The sequence below is a fragment of the Homalodisca vitripennis genome, chromosome 4 (genome assembly GCF_021130785.1).
Source record: "Homalodisca vitripennis isolate AUS2020 chromosome 4, UT_GWSS_2.1, whole genome shotgun sequence".
Taxonomy (NCBI): Eukaryota; Metazoa; Arthropoda; class Insecta; order Hemiptera; family Cicadellidae; genus Homalodisca; species Homalodisca vitripennis.
This window is the reverse complement of record NC_060210.1, coordinates 168,798,802-168,819,528: the sequence shown is the minus strand read 5'-3', so window position 1 is coordinate 168,819,528 and position 20,727 is coordinate 168,798,802. Positions and strand designations below refer to the sequence as shown.

The window sequence follows — 20,727 nt, the reverse complement described above, 5'->3', positions numbered from 1 at the left end:
ACTTAGTGGAAGGGGTGCTGTAGGCCGTCTATTGGATGAGAATATCAGAATTGCTATGGACAATGTTTTCCATTATATTAAAAACAATGACAATTGTCAATTCTCAATGGCTGAGTTGAAAGATGTAATTCAAGGTTACGTTCCAGATGACAAGACAATTATAAAAAAACTGATTGCTCGATATGGGAGATATAATTACCACGAAAGTAAATCTTTCACTATAATTTTCTTTTGAGTTACTGCAGCTAATATTTTGACTAATTCATGGTACGAAGAAAAAAGAAAAATCTTTGTGATGAACGTTTACGAATTGTAGAAACTGCTGCATCGATAATCAAAGAAGATATTCGTTCCATTACAATTATTCACGACTACTATCCACCACCAAGTCAAATGTTAGATAAAATTAATGATGACATTCCACAAACTTTATCACATTTCTTACATGAATTAACTGTAATGAATAAAAAATGCCAAATAAAAAAAGTCTACAGCCATAGCCCATGCTAGAATGAGTGTAATGCGTCCACGATCATTTTCATCACAGCTGCTACTTAGCCTTTCCGTATTCCTTCATAGAAGATTCCTGCATCAAAAAGATTACTAGATGTTTTGTCAAGTTTTGGATTCTGTGCTACATACAATGATGTTGTGACGTATGAAGTGTCAACTGTTTATCCTCAACCTCGTATTCTGTCACAGCCTGATGTAATTTTACAGTATGCTACAGATAATGCAGACATTAATGTTTCCGCAATTGATGGGCATAATACTGTCCATATAATGAGAGTAATACAAATCATTTCTCCAATTCTTCTGTAATTGTACAAAAGGTTGTGGCGGTAAATGTGGATGTACAAAAATTTTATTGAGATTTTCTAAAGCTTGTGGACATTGTCGTGGTCAGTCATGCTTAAATGCAGAGTCCAAAGAAAATGATGGTGTTGATTTAAATACAGTTTTGTTAAAAATCTTTGATGAAGTTGAAATTGACAAATGAATATAAAAGAAAATTATATACAACAAATTTTGTTCCCTATTTTTCAATGTACAAATAAATAATTATTGAGCATAAAATAAAAAAAAAACTTTTATTACAGATCATAGATTATGCCTACAGGCGGAAAAACGTGCCTTGCATTAAGGTGGTGTGGAAACAAGTGCATCATCATAATGTAGTCGCTTTCTCAGCGCTCTAGCCCGAAAACGCTTAACTTTACAGAAAAATGCAAGAGACATTTTTTGTAGATAATTGTATGAGGAATAATTTTAATAATGATCTTTATTGACCTCCAAGCCATAGGTCGCGAGATATTCGCGAAAAACTTATTTTTGTGACCTTTTGACCCTTATAACTTTTTTAGCCAGCACGATATCAATGTCGATTTTTCACATCTTCATTAAAACGCCATAATGAAGGTGTATACCAAAATTCAGCTCACTAGGAATTTTTCAGCAGATAAAACCTTAAATGACTGGACTATATAGTCAACTGCCTCCTTACCTTGGAGTATTTAGAGTATGTACAATATGAAAAATTATTATTGAAAAATTTAATTGTTAAATAACAGCAAAACTCACTGTGGCCTGTAGGTATTGGCCCCGTGTGCTTACTGGTAAATCCGCCACTGCCTGTATTGCACTATTACTCAAAGTTGTAATTGAGTACTATATTTGTAATATTTAATTACATTTATTGTAATTGAAAAATTATTACTGAAAAATTTAATTGTTAAATAACAGCAAAACTCACTGTGGCCTGTAGGTATTGGCCCCGTGTGCTTACTGGTAAATCCGCCACTGCCTGTATTGCACTATTATTCAAAGTTGTAATTGAGTACTATATTTATAATATTTAATTACATTTATTGTAAAGTTAGTTTATAAAATGTTTTTTAGATATATGTATGAACACACCCAGGCACTTGGTTTAGGAAAATAAGAAAGGAAAGAGAAGAAACAACGAAAAAGGCTAAAGAGTCTCTTGACAAATATTTAATTACACCAAATGACATATCTCTACTTACGGAGGAAACAGATTTCATTAACAACCAGCTCCAACCTGAACCTTAGGCATTTCCTATTCATTTCATTGAAATGGAAATGGACGCTAACAGTGCAGCTAAGGAATTACTGCCGGAAGAATCAAATCCTCGCATAGTTACAGTTCATTATGTTGATCCAACCACTTTGAACACTCTAAATATTAGCCGTAAAATCTTATGGACTATTTTAGTAGATCATGGACCTGATCAAGTAAAAGGTAAATTTCCAAAGAATCTGAAAAATACAGAAAATGTTCTAATTTTCATTACAAAAGAAGGCTTTCAAATGGAGATGTGTACCGAGACTATCTTCAATATTCAAAATCTACTGACAAGGTCTTTTTTGTTATTGTATGGTTTATAGTATAAATGTCTCTTCTTCATTAGGCCAAATGGGTTGTGCTATAAACTTTTCCGCATCAACACAGAAGAGATTATGTGCCAACACTGGCTATCTTTGATATTAAAACCCCTAAGTGAGACATGATGGTCCAGTCAAATTGACACACTAACACCTTTCCAGTGCCAGTTACCAAAGTTTGTGATGCTTTGGAAGAGATTTCTGAAGACTCTTCTCTAAAAGGATTGAGTGCCAGTATTAGGAAGGTAGTAGCACTTAGATTACTTTAAATATCTCAGACTTCAAGTTAATTGTCGCACTTGTCACATGGCACAACATTTTGTTTCCATTAACATAACTTGTAAGATAAAACAAAAGGATTTCAGTCTCCAGAAACCAGTAACTTGAAAAATACTGGAGTTTTTGGTTACAGCTTGAAGTAATTTAGAGTTCAAGAGAGTTCCGATTGATGCTATTGAAGTAGCAGAAGAAGTTGGAATAGAACCAGTCTTGAGAAAGAGAAGGTCCGTATTTGAATACAGAAGAACATATTTTATTACCAATCAACAGATGAATTTACAAACATTGCAGGTGCCCCCTCACAAAGTTTTAAGATCCACTTTTATTTTGCTGCCATAGACACAGCTGCTAATGTGGTAAAAGAAAGATTTTCTCAGTCAAATAAAGTATTTGATGTCCTTGGATATCTGTACAACATTTCTGACCTTAAAAGCAGACTATATCAGAGGTTAAGTCAATGCAATAAAAAAAAGCATTAGTAATAGAAATGGATGAAGATTTAAATGAATCTAACATTGATCGTGTAGAAATGTGTTTTGAACTAAGAACAATTTCTCATCATCTCCATGACTCAGTACCAAACCCTAAAAAAGTCCTAAACTACATTTACCAACATAATCTTAAAAATGGATTTCCTAACATTTGTGTAGCTCTTCGTATTTTGCTTGCGTTGCTACTTTCCATAGCTAGTGCTAGGTTTTTCAAAATTGAAGCTAATTAAAACCTACCTGCGTAGTATAATATGCCAGGAGAAACTAGTGGGTCTGGCTACAAGAAATACAAGAATTTGCTAAGAAGAAAGCAAGAAAAGTATCATTAGGACTTTAGTCTTTAGGAGTGTAAATACTGTTATATAATATACTTAATAATGTAAAATAATATGTTATGTAACTTTTCTAATAATACTTCAGATATCTAATTACAAATATATATATATATATATATATATATATATATATATATATATATATATATATATATATATATTTGTAATTAGATATCTGAAGTATTATATATATATATATATATATATATATATATATATATATATATATATATATCATAAAAACAAAAGACTAAATGCAAAGCCATTGTTACTTTTCACTTTTCATTTAACTACTTTGAATTCACCTTTTCATTTGACTATTTTTCAACTAACATAATACATTGAGGTTTGTGGATATTAAATTATATGAATTTTCTATAGAATTGACATTTGTTTCATGTACATATCCCAGTCATTAATCAAAGTTTATAAAATAAAATTCTTTCTTATAATACATATTGACAAAAACAAACAGTTTCATACCCAGCAGACCCCACTGAAGTAAAATTTAATGAGGGCACAGAATTTGTTTTCATCTAGGGCGCCAAAAACCCTAAAACCAGCTCATGATGTATGGCTACAATAACATCAGTATTTAGCAAAAGTACTGTCGATAACAGACACAGTCAATATTTAATTTCAATATTTTATATTTAATACTGTGCTGAATAAAATGACACTACCATTTCAGGTCACAGATGTTCTACGACAATAAATGCTAGCAGCTTTAAAACCAAGAGAAGTATACTACATAGACTCACCCTCACATAGACAGTGCTCACTCAGTGTCAAAATATCACAATAAAACTTGCATAAAAAATCTAGCAATTTTAACTTACTTCTGATGTATTGAATATTTAGACGAAAAATGCTAAATGGTTCTTTAGACACTCCTATCGGTAGGTTTGTTGGGCTTGATGTGAGAGTTTCCTACTTGAGACACAGAACCCGATGTAGCCACAGCAGTAGCTTGTGGAAATGTGGTAGAGTGATTGGCTGAGGTGCCGGAGATGATAATGCAGTACTGGATATAGTGTGTACATGACAGAAGGGGTCTGAAGTGCAGGCTTTCTTTGGGTGGTGGCTTTGGTTACTGCCTTGGTTATGACCCCCACCAGCCATCTTTTTCTTGCTGTTGAAATGAAGGCCATGTTTTGTGTTATAATGTGTCTAAAACTCACTTGCTTTTGCCAAAGCAATATGTACATACATCACAACTATATTGATATACGGAAATCAACATGGCACAGAATATTTATTAGCACAGTATTTATTGGATGTCCATATATTGGATGTATAGGAATTGATGGTTGTCACCTTAAATCTGCATCTTTTGGATGACAAGTAAAAGAACATCCAGTCTAGGTCAACTTTATTTTCACTGCTGATTAGTTCAACTGACTTTTTACCCATCAATTCCATGCCTATGTTCGCCAAATTTCTTCATGAGATCTTGGTCCATCTCAGGAGTGCAAAGTAATCTATTTGTACTAGTGTTTTCTTGATTGTGGCTTCGTTGAGACTTTTAAAGTCCTTATTTTGTCAGAAGTATGGTCAAGGCTGCATTATGTTCTATTTATATCTTTATTGTAAAAGGGATTCAAAAGAGTGAATACTTTGTTGTTGCTACATTTTACCTTAACTGGGAATGCCAAATAAGTTTCAAGCATATGTGACAAACATGTTGGTGGAGTTTGATAGTGTTTAAAGTAGTAAACAAGAATTTGCAATCATTCTCTTCCTCTTGTTCCATAAAGGTGGATATCATACTTCTTTATCAATAAGAACTTTGATCACCAATACTGAGCAACTTCAAAGATATGGCAGAGCAAAGTCAGGAATCCAAGCATTGGTTGAGAAAATCTATAACAGGATGGAGTTGAATTGCTTTATAGTGTCAAACTAAGAGATTTATTGTTTAAGTTAATTAAGCCATTGTCACTTTTTATTAAATTTAGGCTACCTGCTAAGACACTTTAAGTGTGTATTGTCTGACAATTGACTTCTATAATAAAAAATGTATTAATACTAACAAACCTAAAGTTTATGTAGATCACAAAACACTACACAGATATGATATGTAGATTAAATGTTTGTATTGTATCCAGACAATTCCCAGAAACAGTCTTAATAGAGAGAAGATACAGATGATCCCAAAAGATCACGGTTGTGATTTAACTTTATAGGTAAGGCTAAATAGGGCTTTTAAATGTTACACTCAATTTATCCAAAATAAAACAATACTATATTTTTTACATTATAGTTTACATGACTCACAGCATTGTAGAATGTCATGTATTTAATATATTATTAATTTTTTGCATAAATAATACTTAAAATACATTAATACATTCTCCATCTCGTAGGTGCTCTGTGTTGTGAAGATGTAACACATTATCTGGCAATTTTGTCACCACAACAGACATAATTGTTTGTCCCAGACAACATACCTTGTACATCAATTCCTACACTGTTAGTCCTTGTCATCAAGTCATCAATAACAAGATATCACTGAAGAAGTAATAAAACTGTCACTCAAGGGCACCCTATGGAAGATATTGCAAATCACAGATTTCCTTACCCACTTCCAAAAAGAGTCCACCAGTCATGCCAACACAGCTCTAATATAATGGAGTATAACAACAACAACGACTCTTTTGTACTGCTCTGTATCTGGTTTGTTAAAAGCTTCATTTATGTTCACAAACTAGAGATACCCCTTTAACCAAAAGCAAACTGACAAGGTTATGAATAATCAAAATGGTTTTATATGATTTGTAAGCATTCATGCATTGATGACCTGCTACTGAACTCAATTTATTCTAAATTTCCAATTGAAAATATGATCTACATTTGTAAGAGAAATAATTTAAGACAAAACATAATTTTGACTCATTTGAGGAATAAACAAATCGTTGATAATGAAAACCTTCACATCCCTCTACTATATGTGTATGTTGTAATGGTAACAGCTTGCCTTAAACAGACTCAACAGGCTGTTAGGATTGTCTCCAAACACTGCTGGAGCTGGGCTGGAATGAACCCGCACTCATCTGTTCAGTTATAAAGATTGAGGGTGTTTCTGTAAATTTTTCTTTTGATTTGTTTAATTATGACAATAGAATGAAAGTTTGGACTACAAATTAGTAACAGCTATACACTCCAATAGATTGTTAGCTCTTTCGATCATGAGCAAATATCAGAATGTGTATATATATTTTTTCTTCTTGTTATTTCTTCATCTGTACAACAGCTAGTAATCAAGCTAACTCTCACAGAGGATCACGTTTGACTTAGTGTAAAAAAAACCGTAGGTCCCAAAACAGGTTCCCCTTAGATTAAAATTTATTGCAACTTAGGTTTGAAGATTGATAGATCACTGTTCTAGAGCCAAGCGTACTTGATTTACTAACAAGAAATGAATGGAACTCTGTCATCATTATGTGACACCTTATTTTGTAGCTAATGGGGTTCAGAGCAAAGAAAATCCATACAGTAGTTTTAAAAATAATGCAAACTAAGCATTTATTTGTTTGAATATTAAACAATTCCACATGCCATTACTGAAGTAAATTCTGCACATCTATTCTTCAATATCCATTTGCCATCCTTCCTGTATTGACTAAGATTCACCACCTAAAGCAGGTTGTAAAAGGGAAAATACAATGAAGGTACATTAACAGAAGTAGACATGTCCAGCCTCATCGATTGAGGCTTTGAACTTATTGCTTCTAAAATAGCCATTCATCAGTCATTTCCTGACCTACAAATCCTCTTGCATTTTTAGTGAGCGACATAGAGAACAAACAGGTTATGTAGAGAAAGAAGAATAATAAGTCTCAAGGAATTAATATTTCTTTTAAATTTAAAAAAGTGTTCATATTATGCAGATCTTAATTTAAATTATGCTTCTCTTGAAGGTCTGTCAGAGTCTTTGTCCTAAAGAAAAATTGTGATTTCAGGTATAATGCTAGTTTTCCTACAGTCTCGCAGAGTGAAGTGATGTCCTGGAACTAATGGCATGAGGCATCACGGAATGGGATATGATGAGATATCAATTCATACGATTTAAGCTGTGAGTCAATTTGCTCATGGCACCAATAAGCATTCTGTAAACATTTTATTATCAAAAGGGAAGTTTTGACAAAGCATAAAAATAAGTTTGGTACACCCAATAAGCTAGTAGTATTATACAGTATATAAATATATAATATCTGAAAATATAAAATCATCATAGAGATAATAATGCGTTGATACTACATTCACATATCAAGCTTATACTTTTTAGCAGAACAATCATTATGGCAATTAACCTTGTTTGCCCCTTTAAAAGGGCAAGAGTGAAAGGCAAAACCCAGATAGAATTTCAGGTGCTGAAACAGAAAGATGAAAGAAGAAGAAGAAGAAAGTGCATTTTACACTTGCATAGACCTGCAGGAACATAAGCAAGATGCCACCCTTTAACAGGTTGACTGCCATGAGTATCATATATGATACTCAGCGCCCAAGGCCTGACTGCCAAGCAGATTTTCAGGTTCCATCCCATGGGGCCACAAAATATTTTTTCTTCAAAAGAATAATTCTACCTGTACATACTATTTTAATATAAATAAGTGTTACCTACAATCATTTTGAAGTAAAATTGTTTAAATTATCGTGAGTATCAATTTTGATACTCATGGCCTCAGCTTATAACTTTTTGTAACTGAAAAAAATTGAGGGTAAGAAAACACAAATTTTAGGTGTTATAACTTTTAGTTGTTAGCTTTTAGTGGCTAAATAAAACAAAGAATCAGTGAAATAAAAGGAAACACAAACACAATTTGTTGGTATAAAACTTAATCAACTGTTTTTAGCTTTATATTTTTACTTTGTGAACTAAGAAAAAACAGTCTTTACAAAAGTATACATCACACACTGCACACTTTGTAAAAACTTGTTTAGCCGATCTTAGAGCTGTATTGTAGTCCATAGTAGGGTCTGGTTTCATCGTCTTTTTACCTCCTTTACCTGAAACTTCTGTAATTTTATCGCCGTGCTTTGTTGATAGCATGAGCACATCCCTCTTATCTTTCCACTTGAGTACAGTTATGTTACTTTCATTTTTCAGGGCTATTACCTGTCCTTTTTTAGGTTGGCCTTTACAATATCCTTCGGATTGTCTTTTCTTGCTTTGTTTAGGGTGCCTACTAAGTGCGTGCTTCTTTTACCTAGCTCTTCAGCCAATGGTACACTGGTATACCAGTTGTCGGTGTATACCGTTCTTCCAAAGTCAAGATATGGTTCTACAAACTCAAGAACAACTTTAGCAGCTAGACTTTACTCTCTCATCTTCCTTCCCAGCATATATTTTGTATGTCAAGCAATAGCTACCTTCAGAACACAGTTTAAAAATTTTAATGCCATATTTATGGCTTTAATTTTTTAAATAGTGTTCAAATATCAAGCGACCAAGGAAAGGGGCCATTGATTCGTCCACACAAACTTTTTCAGTAGGTATCAAAGCTCTTTTGAATTTGTCATTTATCACTAAAAGTAATCTTTAAATTTTGTTGTCACTGTCATAGTCTAAAGAACCATTATTAGTCTTTAAACTTTCATTTAAAATGTTTAAAATATATTCATCGTCAAGTTTATTAGCCATGGTTAATCAATACACACCACAACAGTAATGAAACTTTAATTACTATTATAACCTCAAATAAGCCTGACCAAACAATCTGCAGTGATACCAAAACATGTGTTGTAAACAAAGCCAATACAGCAAAACAATTAGTGGCTAGTTAAGGAATAGTATATAATAGTTAATAATAAATATGTTTAATAATATATTAAAATTACCAATAAATAACACATTTTTTTACATTTAGATATTAACATATGTTTAGACCTGTGAGTATCACATATGATACTCAAGGCCTGTGGAACTAAACAGATGAGTATCAAAACTGATACTCATGGCAGTCAAGCTTTGGGACACAATATCAGTGTGGCAGTCAACCTGTTAATAGAAAAAAAGCTATATTAAGCTATTAAGAGCTTTAAGACATCAGGCAATTGCCAATACAATTCCTCACTATGACAATAAAACAAAAGTTGTATAGGCAGTAATAAACCAGGAGAGAAGTCAGAAAAATTGTCACAACTAACCCGAAGCTAAACATAACATTAGAAGCTACCAAACTATGAGGATCCACGTTTGTCCTTACACACTGCTACAGACTACAGTATAAGAAATAAAAAGAATAATCACCTCTTTCAAAAGTAAAACATCAACTGTAATCTGAACAAATCCTGCAGTAATGAGCTTGTCTGCCTGCTAACTCTTCCTAAAAACATGCTGTTCACAGGAGGAATGTTTCCATTACAGGTTAAGTTAACCAAAGTCATAACCCTACTTAAGCAAAGCAACACAATACTGTGGATAACATGGATATCAAATTCCTCCAAGTTAAGAAAAAACACCCTGTCATTTGCATTTTATCTACAAACTACCTGCTCAGTTAAGTGGAAGAGCACAATGTATATAAATGATACAGTTCTACTCCTCATTGACACTTCCCTTCCCTGAAGTCCCAAATTTCTCAAAGTCTCACCTCATGGTAGTTATGTACTGTATTAACAACAATGTACTCATGAATGGGACTAAATCCAAACAGATTCTAATGGGATGAAAGAATGAAAAGGTGGATCTGCTAACAAACATTGAAGCTGTTGACAAAGCCAAATACATGGTTTTACTATTTAAAAAAGGTCTAAAATAGACTACACATGTTGACAACCAATTTTATAAGCTGGCTACTGAATTCTATGTTGTCAGAAGAATAATGAAGGCCATAAGCAATAAAATACTGCAACTGTGACTTACTAGGTAGTTTTTGACTCTCATCTCCGTAAATGTCTTTCTGTATGGAGGTGATCCAATATAGTAAATCTACAAAAATAGCAAAAAAAACCTCTGAATCTTGGCAAGTTTAAATCCTAGAACTTCTGAAAAAGCATTCATTGAACACAACATAGTGACTGTAGTGTCTCTATATACACTACAATGGCTGTACAGCAAGGAATTGTGATAATAAATTAACAAGAGTAAGGGACCTGCTCCCTTACAACTCCCGACTGGCCAACTGGCAATTTCAATTTGCCAGTATAAAGTATATGGCACTGTATTTGGAAAAACAATCATTCCAAGGAGCTAAACTGTTCAATATACTGCCTGAGGACATCGAGTTACAGGAAGAGAGTAATTACATTAAGTAAAAACTGAGAACGTGGTTGCTGAAACATTCTTTTTATTCTGCAATCAATAAATTTGTAGACTGTTGACCCAGTGGGATTAAAATATTAAAAAACTTAATATTTCAAACTTTGACCAGTAATATTTATTTGTCAATTTAAATTTAACATTGTAATTTTTGAAGAATGCACAAAGAAATATTATTGTCTATTGTCTAAATTCTGACCTATAAAGCATTCTGGAATGATCAGGCAAAAATGACCTCAAGGTAAAACCAGGCATGTGTGCTGTCATTCATGCAGTTCTTGAGGAGGTTGAGAAGGCTCTTAGTGACAATGCAATTTGTAAATCTCAATGGTCAGGATATAAATAATAAGATTATGTAACGTAATTTAAACTTTCAATAACAAAAATCTTGGAAGACTATTTTGTAATTGCCATTCTTAGCTAATCAATGCTAATATTAGATAATTGACAGGTTATAAGAATATTATTAAGGATTCTAGAACCATGGAGTACAGATTAGTGTTCTTTTCAAAACATAGTTGTACCCATTTCCTATTTGAAGCTGTCATTGGCAGCTTCTCTGAAAGTTATTCTGGGGTGTTTGGCAGGGTGGACTGCTGCAGAACAACCAATAACATTTCATAACTGACCATCTTCTATACTAATTTAAATTCTGTTGAAATCTATCATCAGTATAATCAACTAAAGAATTTGTCTATCTTTAAATTCCTTAAAACAAAATACTAAACTAACTGCTGTAGCTATGGTCGTACCTGTTCTACTTGTATCCGGCTCAGTTTTGATCTGCCGCAGAGGAGTTGGAAACACTGGTGCTTCACAACTCGCAGTGGGCGACCCAGGAACTACAGATGCAGGTGTTGCTAGTTTCTCTGGAACATGGTGAAATGAAACATGAGTATTTAGATCATGGGGATCAATATTTTTATAATTTTGAACAAAAATAAATTGTGCTTAAAGTACTCAATTTTACAAATAAAAAAATAATTAAATGAAGTTTCAAAAAAATTAATAAGAAATATATTCTAATAAGAACAGAACATTTGTGACAAAAAACGAGTTTATTAAAGTAAAAAAGATGGATTTATGCTAAAAATTTCTTTCCAGACAAGATTTACCCATTGCTAAGTAGAGAATACTATTTTATACATTATGCTATTAGTATTATATATTTCTCATATATCAGAGACATATGGTTTTATATATCTAAGAGACATGCAATTATAAATTAACTAGCAGTTACCCACAGCTTAACATGCAACTTCTTGAAGAACAATTGGAACATCATAGGGATATCTTCTATAAATGACTTACCACACAATTGCGTGATAAATGATAGTCACTATTCCAATCTCCTGATCCATTTTTGTATAACAGGACTTTAAGTTTAAATAAACAGTATTTTACAGGCCCTACAGTAACAGAGTGAAATATTTTTTATAAGTACCAATGAAATATATCAAATTTATCTGAAAAATTCTGTGATATTTTATAGAACGGATTCAATCATTTCAGTTATATATAATATATTTCTGTTCCTTAAGCTATTTGTTATATTTCTCTCAGTGTTAATATTAATTCCTGGCCTTCCACAGCATTTGGAAATACAACAGTGACTATCATACATTTTGTTCAAAACATTTTCCCTTAAACTATGATGAAAAAACAATTCTGTTTTCTATTATTAGAATCCATACATAAACCATTAGATGATCCTTTTACTTGGGAAAAGAGTGACACAACCGTGAGTCTTGTCGATATAATTGTAATTGTTGGAAGGTCGGAATCACACTAAATGTATTTCTAGATGTATTAAAGGTCTTTGATTGTGTAGACCATCACATGCTGTTTGACTAGTTGGAATCCCACAGCATTACTCTCTGAAATTCCTTAGAATTCCTTGATATTCCATGGGTTGTTCAAATTGATCATGTTTTTACCAAATTAGACTTAGAAATTTCCGTTTTGAGTTCTACAGCCAAATATTATCCTATTCAAGTTATGACGGCAGCTCATTATGGTTTTATTTATGTCAATCTTATCTACAGATTTTTGAGTGTTCAAATTTCATAAAGAAACAATCCGCATTGTTGTAAAATTAACATTTATAGTTATGTAATCATTAAAAAATTGTAACTTTGCTAAGCATCTACATTTTTTTTAAACAATTTTATATAATGTACATGCTTTGACCTACAGCCAAAGAAATTTTGTTTGAACTTATAAATAAATTGTTGCTAACGATTCAATTTTAAGTAAATGACGTGTGTACTAATACCTAATACAATAGGTATTATTATTATTATTATTAAATATAAAGTCCAGTTCATCATAACTAGTTTTTCTATTTGAATTGTAAATACATTTTTGTTAATGATTTATTTTTTATGTAAATTACGTATGTACTAACACACCTAATATACTAATTTGTATGATACTACTTATTACTATTATTTACACTATGTTACTATATTTTATGTTTGAAAATGTAAAACAGTTGTTGCTTTAGTAAATAGCATGTGTATTAGCGCATGAGCACACATGTTACTGCACTCTACGCAAACACTGCAGTGTTAAACTAACAAAACATATTAATAATGTTTACATAGAACAGTTGATTACACTTGAACAATCTGTTTTAAAATTATTGAGATGTATTTGGTGTAACACATTTCCTATGAGAATATTTATAACTTTAGAGACCAGTGGGGCATAGTCCTGAGGTTGGAGAGAAAAATCCTTCCTTAGTGCATCTCTGGTGCACCTATGTACAAATTTCACATCTTTATCTTTCATGCTTTTTGGTGTAGTTGATGAATTAGTTAATCATAACATCTCCTTGTATATATAGATGGGTTATGAAAGTCACTAGTGTGTATATGGTAATATCAATAATGAAAATTAATAATACAAATTAATTTATAGGGCCACATGAGCTTATTGGTACAGTACAGTCTCTTGTTTGGTTGGTAAAGTGAGATAACTACGATTAAGATCTGGAAACAAGTTTCTAGATGTCACTCTATGAAGTGACAGAATTAATAAAGAATATGGATCGGGACATTCAGTTGTTTATTAAAAAATCAATTAAAGGAAATATTTATGGAAAATATCTAACTGGCAGACATTACCATTAACACTTATTGACGCCAGAAGATGACTTACTAGAAGTTGAAACTATAGTAGCATTATGACTACTGTTTGAACTGTCTAATGTAGGTATGTGCTAGTATTAAGCATCATTGAGATGAAAACAAATCTATATAGATGGACCTGAAAACTTTTAAATTAAAATTATACCTTATTCAGTTGTTAGCCAGATAACTTTGACATGTATTAGGAAGCTTGGTTCTTCCAGTAATATATACATATAATTATACATAGTAGTAAGCTGCGGTAGACCATGCCTTATAGGTGTGAGTTATCTTTATCCACTAAAACACTTTCAGAAATGTCTTCATCATAATAAACTTTACCAAGTGCTCATCTCTAGTGTTAGGCAAAAACAGCAGAGTTACTGAGTCAAACTAAGTCAGTTGAGAGTACTCTCAGATGACATCTTATAATTTTGGAGATGTTTATTTCATTAAGAAATAGAGAATTTAATTCTGATTTAAGAGATGACGATCTCTTCAGACGGTTGTCGACTCCAGATTCCAGGAACCAAGTCTGTGACAACATCAGATTTTAGACACTGCACTAAGCAGAAGTAGAAATGAAGCTAAACTCAACATTTACACTGAATCAACCCTTCTCACACCATAGGTACATAATTCTATTTGCTACTAAGATTTTGTAATCAAATTATTAAATTCATTTTTATTAGAAATTTATATTTAATTTGAATATAACAAAATTTGTAAATGCTCAAAGTGAATGGTGTGCGTTTGGTAAGTTGATTTTACTTTAAATTAAGATTAAACTTAACCATATTTACAGGGTATTTTGTTTTGAGAATTAGTGTAAACTTACAGCAGCTTAATGCTATAATAAAATTGAAATAGAAAATATATTATAAAAAATGAAATGTGATGAAAACCTGTTTATAGATAAATAAACTAAACTAAGTAGAACATTCACTATCACAAAGATGGAGGTAGAAGACGTGTCTCTAGAGATACTGGAGCATTTCACGAAAAATGTTAAAATGCAGTGCTTGCATTTTGAAGAAAAAACATCTCTACAAACCCTACAAATTGTTTTACAAAGAAAACTTTAACATACCATCATTTACTGAACTAAACATAACGCCCTCTAGAATTGGTTGACCTCTTAGTGAAATACCTTCATTTGTACTAATAGGAGAAAAGCATAAAATAAAGAAGGTGAAATTCATCAATCTACAGTTACTTTTGCCTCCAGTCCATCACGCTTTTTTCAACATTCTACACTACATCAATAGGCCTAATAAATTATGTTGTTGAATAAGTTATCAAGCCAGAAGTTAATCAGCAAAATGAAGAGCCAGGAAAAATTGTTGACATTGGAACATTAAATAGTGTAATCTTGTATTTCATGAAACAATGATTTAAGTTACGCTCTTTTTGGTTCTTAATTTATAAACAAACACTCCAATAATTATTAAATTTGATTTTTGTGAGGCCGTTCGTGTTCAAGGAACACATCATTAGACTTCTTGGAGTTAATAATTAATTAATAATAAACTCTTATTGTTTTTACTGGATAAAAACATTATTCAATACTTAAACGCAAAGAATGCCACTAATGGCTGACCATTTTCTTTGGAAGCCTACAAGTGATTATTTTGATCACCCTATCAAAGATTTTTTAGTAAAGGCTTAATTTTCAGATCTGATATTTATCGTACAAAAATTAAAACCACATAATTCATCCATAAAGCATGCTTTATATTTTGTTTAAACAATTAAATATAATTCTCAATGAAAGTTAAATTTTAACTTCAATTTTCTCTAAAGAAACTTTTTGTCGTTTGTATCCCTTAGTTTCTAGGGTTCTATTGGTCAATTGTTTGTGGTCTAATGTGTGCACATTTTTATGTGTTATAAGAATGAAACACTACATTTCGATAATTGGAATTTATCCACTTCTTCAGGTATAAAAAGGTTAAGCATGCATAAATTAGTTTATGCCAATGAACTTGCCAAATTAAAGACATACTACAGAAAAACATTTTCAAAAAATATATGCATGTAGGCTACCTAGTTTCATTCTTATTACTAATAGTTCATTTAAAAAAAATATTAACTCTATTAAACAGTAGTTTATATTGGCTTCATCCAACTTCATATCCAGCAATATTGAACAATTTTAGACTTTTCCACTAGTTAATATCTCATATTGTCTTTATGTTCTTTATGTCTCACATGTGGTTGTTTTATCTTGCATTTCTATTCTCTATGAGAAGAGCATTTCATTTTGTAAACTCCCTCATTTTGTAAAAAGAGCCCTCAGTGCCATTTTTTAGTTTACCAAGACTTTGGTTTCCAAACATGGTTATAATATTGTATTTCTGTCTATTCTTCTAATTTTTATCATAGTCTAGCACATAAGGGACTGACATGGGGCTTACATTTTTGTTTGTTATCATTTTACTGACACAGGATTTTTTGTATTTTTCTTTTGCTTATGACTTTTATGACAATAGACAATATTCTTTATTAACAATATCATTAAGATATGTTACAGTGTCACAGTTTGTGGAGTTACTTGTAAAGTAGGTAATCAAACAATCTCGTATGGTGTAGTTCATTGTTCCATGAGAGAGAACTCGTCCAAGGAATGATTGGTCTTATAGCCAAGACCATAGGGTTTTCTTCATGGCTTCTGGGTCATGGTCTTGCAGATATTATTTCAGATGTAGTGGCAGTTTGTAGGATCATTTTAATCCAGCATGTGATGATACTTTCTCAAATAAACTGTTCTATGGACTGGTAGTGTATAATCTCCAACCTGTCTGGTAAAGTGGCTATGCAGGTTCCTCTGTTTTGGATGGTCTTTGGTTATCAGTACAGGATAGTTTTCAGAATGTAAATTGATGCCACTGTCAGTATTTTCCAGTCTTTGAAGATGTTCCTGCAGCTCTCTCTAGGTCCTGCCATGATTCTTACTGCTCTTTTTTGTACTACTACTAGGGCTCTGAGAAGATTGCATTCTGAAGAACTACCCCAAACAATTATTCTGTAACGTAGGTGGCTTTTGAACAAAACATGATATGCAGTTCTTGTGCCTCTTGAGTGCTGGTTGCCTTTATTCTTTTCCTTTTGTATACAGCAATGCTGAATTAAGCTTTAGGCAGAGACTGTCTATGTGATTTGTCCAGTGAAAATTCTCATTAGTTGTAAAACCTAAATGTTAATTGATGATTTGATGATTTAATTGCATCAACTGCTTTGAGGCCTGACAAGTCAGTTATGAGTGCCTTTTATTAGCTACCCGTAACAATTTTTTGCTTGTTCTCATTTAAAACAAGGCCATTTTTAACAATATGTTCCTAAGCCATGTTAAAAGCTATAAATGTGTCAATTTCTAGTTGTTCAGTATTCTTATTGGCTGTAAGTAGTACAGTGTTATCTGCATACATGATCATTTTACAGTATTCTCTTGGGTATTCCGGAAAGTCATTTACGAATAAGATGAACAAAACTGGTCTGAGCACTGAACCTTGTGGAACCCCTCTTCTTACTGGTAGAGGCTTGGACTGTACTAATTTAGTGAGTCTGCCGGTCATTTCCTTTAGTTCAACTATTTGTGATTGTCTCCTGAGTTAGCTTGCAAACCACTTGAGTGCTGTTTGTTGAATACCTAAGTTCTTTAATTTTGTCAGTATGAGGTTATGTTCAAGGCAATCAAATGCCTTACAAGATTAAGATGAAAGCTGGTGATTGTGTTGCCATGTTGTTTCTAAGTTAGTAGTTTGTTCTCTCTCAGATACTGCAAGAGTCTGATGAGTACAATTTTTTCAATGAGTTTTTAAACCAATGGGAATAGTGAGGTCTGTAGGTCTGTAGTTAGTAATATTTTTGGCGTCACGTTGTTTCAGGTTAGGACTGACTTTGGCTAATTTTAATTTGGAAATAAAAATGCCTTACACCAATGACATATTTGTGATATCTACTAGAGGCTCTATTAGTTCATTTCTACAATATTTGAGGATCTTAGTTGATATCCCATCTGTTCCAGCAGAAATTGAGCATCGTAAAGATCTCAAAACTCTGTCCATATCTTCAGAAGTTGCTGGATGTAGTAGGGTTGTCAGATTCTCTCCTGGAACTGATTGGAAAATTAGAGTGGTTAATACTGGGTTACCGTTTATGTAATTTGCTTAAAGTGTTTCTTCAGCTATGATTGAAAAGTATTTATTGAAATAAAACAATGAACTATTTCTCAGTACCTATAAGCAGTTCTCTGCCATAGTGTATTTATAATTTAGTGGTTTTAGACTCTGTTTTCCTCTACCTTTTATTATTTATAGTGTTCCAAATAGCTTTGGATTTATTGTCTGCTTGGTGTAATGCATCTTGCATTGGCATCTTGTCTTGACCTTTTTAGGTCTTTGGTCATATGTTTTCTTCATCGCAGACACAGTTTGTTTGTAATTTTCACTTTTGGTTAAAAGATATTTATCTTGTACTTTTAAGAAATCTTCTCTAAAGGTTGCCATTTCTGTAGTATAACCAAGTAATTTGTCCTTTTTTTATTTGTTTAGTGTTTTTATCTTTATCAGGGCATGTCCAGTCAACTGCAAAGTGGAGTGAAGTGTCAAAGTGAGAATGGGTCTCACCCACCTCTGTTGACTTGACAACAGAGTCCCAATTTTTCATACATGTCTTAGGCTCAGAATATTGTTGTGAGTAAGCGGTCTTTTCATAATGTATGTATTTGTCATGTCTCTTTTTGCATACCTAGTGTGAAAAATTGCCCTGTATGGTCTGATAATCCTATATTAGTCAATTAGACTGTTATTCTGTCCTGGTGTATGTTTGTACATACCACGTCTATTGAGGATATAGAAGGTGATGTTACTTTGGTGGGTGAAGGATCTAATCTGTGGATGTTATGTCTCTTTAGTAATTCGTTTAGTGCAGTCTGTTTTCTTGAAGCCTTGTATAGATTGTTTTGTTAATGTCTCCCATGATGAGTCATGAGAACCAGCAGTTAGTATTTTGTCAAAAGTTTCAGACAATACCTGAGGTGAAGTCGCTTTCAGTTTTGTCCATAAGTTGGTTGTGTTTATATATAGATACACCTCCATTAATATGTTCATTCCTGCCATATACACTGATCAGGATATAGTTAGCCAATCTAGCAATCTAGTTCTATTGTACCTTCTTTAAGTCCATGTTCTGTAAGTACTACTAGATCTATATTTCTATTGTGTAAAAGATGTTCTAAACAATCAATGCCATTCCATCCATATTCTGGTGGAAGAAAATTAGCTTTCCAGATCCAATTTTGAGTACCTAGTGTTTTCTTTTCTGCTACAGACAAAGGTTTTATTTGCTGAGTTGATATAGTTTAAAAAAGAGACTTGCTGAAGCTGTTCGTTGTTTTGGGGTAAAGAGCAAGCTATTGGTGTTTCCTGTGAAGTAGAAGAGAGAGTTTCTATTTCCCTGTCTCTGCATAGCTATAGTATTCTGTCATGAGTCTTATGTTAAAAGTTTATATTTTTCCTAAAAAGAGCTTCAAGACTACATCTTTGTCTTCTATTTTAGCATTCATGTGTTGTCCTTTCATCACTCTCAGGTTTGCCATTTTATACTGACTTAACTGCAATGGTGGGATGTTAAACAAGCGATGCAATTTGTTAATTTTCATTGTTTACTTAACTGGATCAAGAGTTGTATGATGTTCTTTCTTAGCTTTACAGACTAGCAGTAAAACACAAAGTTTATTGCTTGATTTGTATCTGTGAAATGTCTTAGGTGTACAAGTGAGAGACAGTTCAATTTTTTGGAGTTCACCTTTTCTTGAGGTCCTTGTGTTAAACGTAATGGTGAAGCCATTTTTTGTTGGTTTTGACCAGATTTACAACAATACTGAAACTTTTCAACAAGTTCTTCATTTATGTTCATTAAAAATGATGCAGATTTCAGTTGAGGAACGTCCACTAGTAGTGTTGAGGACTTCACGATTGGGATCTCATCACTGTAATATGCAGTTTGGGTTCCAGCGTAGGTAGTTAGTCTTGTCTCTTGATTAGAAATTTGATTTAGTTCTGAAGTCTCTTTTTTGTTGTGGAACAGTGTTTTCTAGGCTAAATATTTTGAATTCATATTTACTCATGTGCTTTTCCTGCAGTTGGTTGTGTTATTCACAGATATTTTGGATTTGATGGCTTTTCTCTGACAAGCTGTGCTTCAGTTTGTGTTGATTTTTCAACATAATCTTCAAGCATTTTGGGTTATTTTTCCAACCCTTTTTCCATTTATTTTATCTTGGCTTCATAGCTAGCTAACCTGCATTTTAGATTTGATATTTTATTATGTAGCAACTGATTATTTTCTAGCTGTTCCTTCTTTAATTTTTTTTTAGAAATGCTTTTCCTGCTTCTGCGGTTATAATCAATGAACTGTTCAAGTCGGGCTCTTCGACATTCAATGTAGCAATAAAATCTGTTACCTGATTCAGATTACCCTGGCCTAACCTTACTGCCTCAACAGAATTATTGTGCTTAGTGTCTAGGTGAGAAGTAGAGTGTACAAAATTTCAGTTCTGCTCCTTTTATGACCCCATTTAATTTGCTATTTAAAATTTTTAGTTTAGAATGTGCCACGTGTTGCCCATGTAACTCAACTTTTTTATTTTGCTTATTAGCATATCTTTGTCAACAAGCTCTTTGATCTGTCAAACTAAAATTACATAACACCTACTTGGGAATTTGGAGTTGTTATGGTGTTTTGATCTGAATTCATCTGAAAAATGTTCTTTATGTTTTTGAAGAGTTTTGGTTACTTTGCACTCGATTTTTTTCGGC

General features: G+C 32.6%; 1 protein-coding gene across 4 annotated transcripts in view; it reads right to left on the bottom strand.

The window, feature by feature from the left end:
* LOC124360581 overlaps positions 1 to 20,727 on the bottom strand; it is a 497,152-nt gene that overhangs the window by 104,917 nt on the left and 371,508 nt on the right. For all 4 annotated transcript variants that reach the window (XM_046814313.1, XM_046814315.1, XM_046814312.1 and 1 more), the window contains one exon: positions 11,528 to 11,644. In XM_046814313.1, the coding sequence (XP_046670269.1) occupies positions 11,590 to 11,644 (55 nt within the window). In that variant the 3' untranslated portion in view covers positions 11,528 to 11,589. The remainder of the gene's footprint in view (positions 1 to 11,527; positions 11,645 to 20,727) is intronic.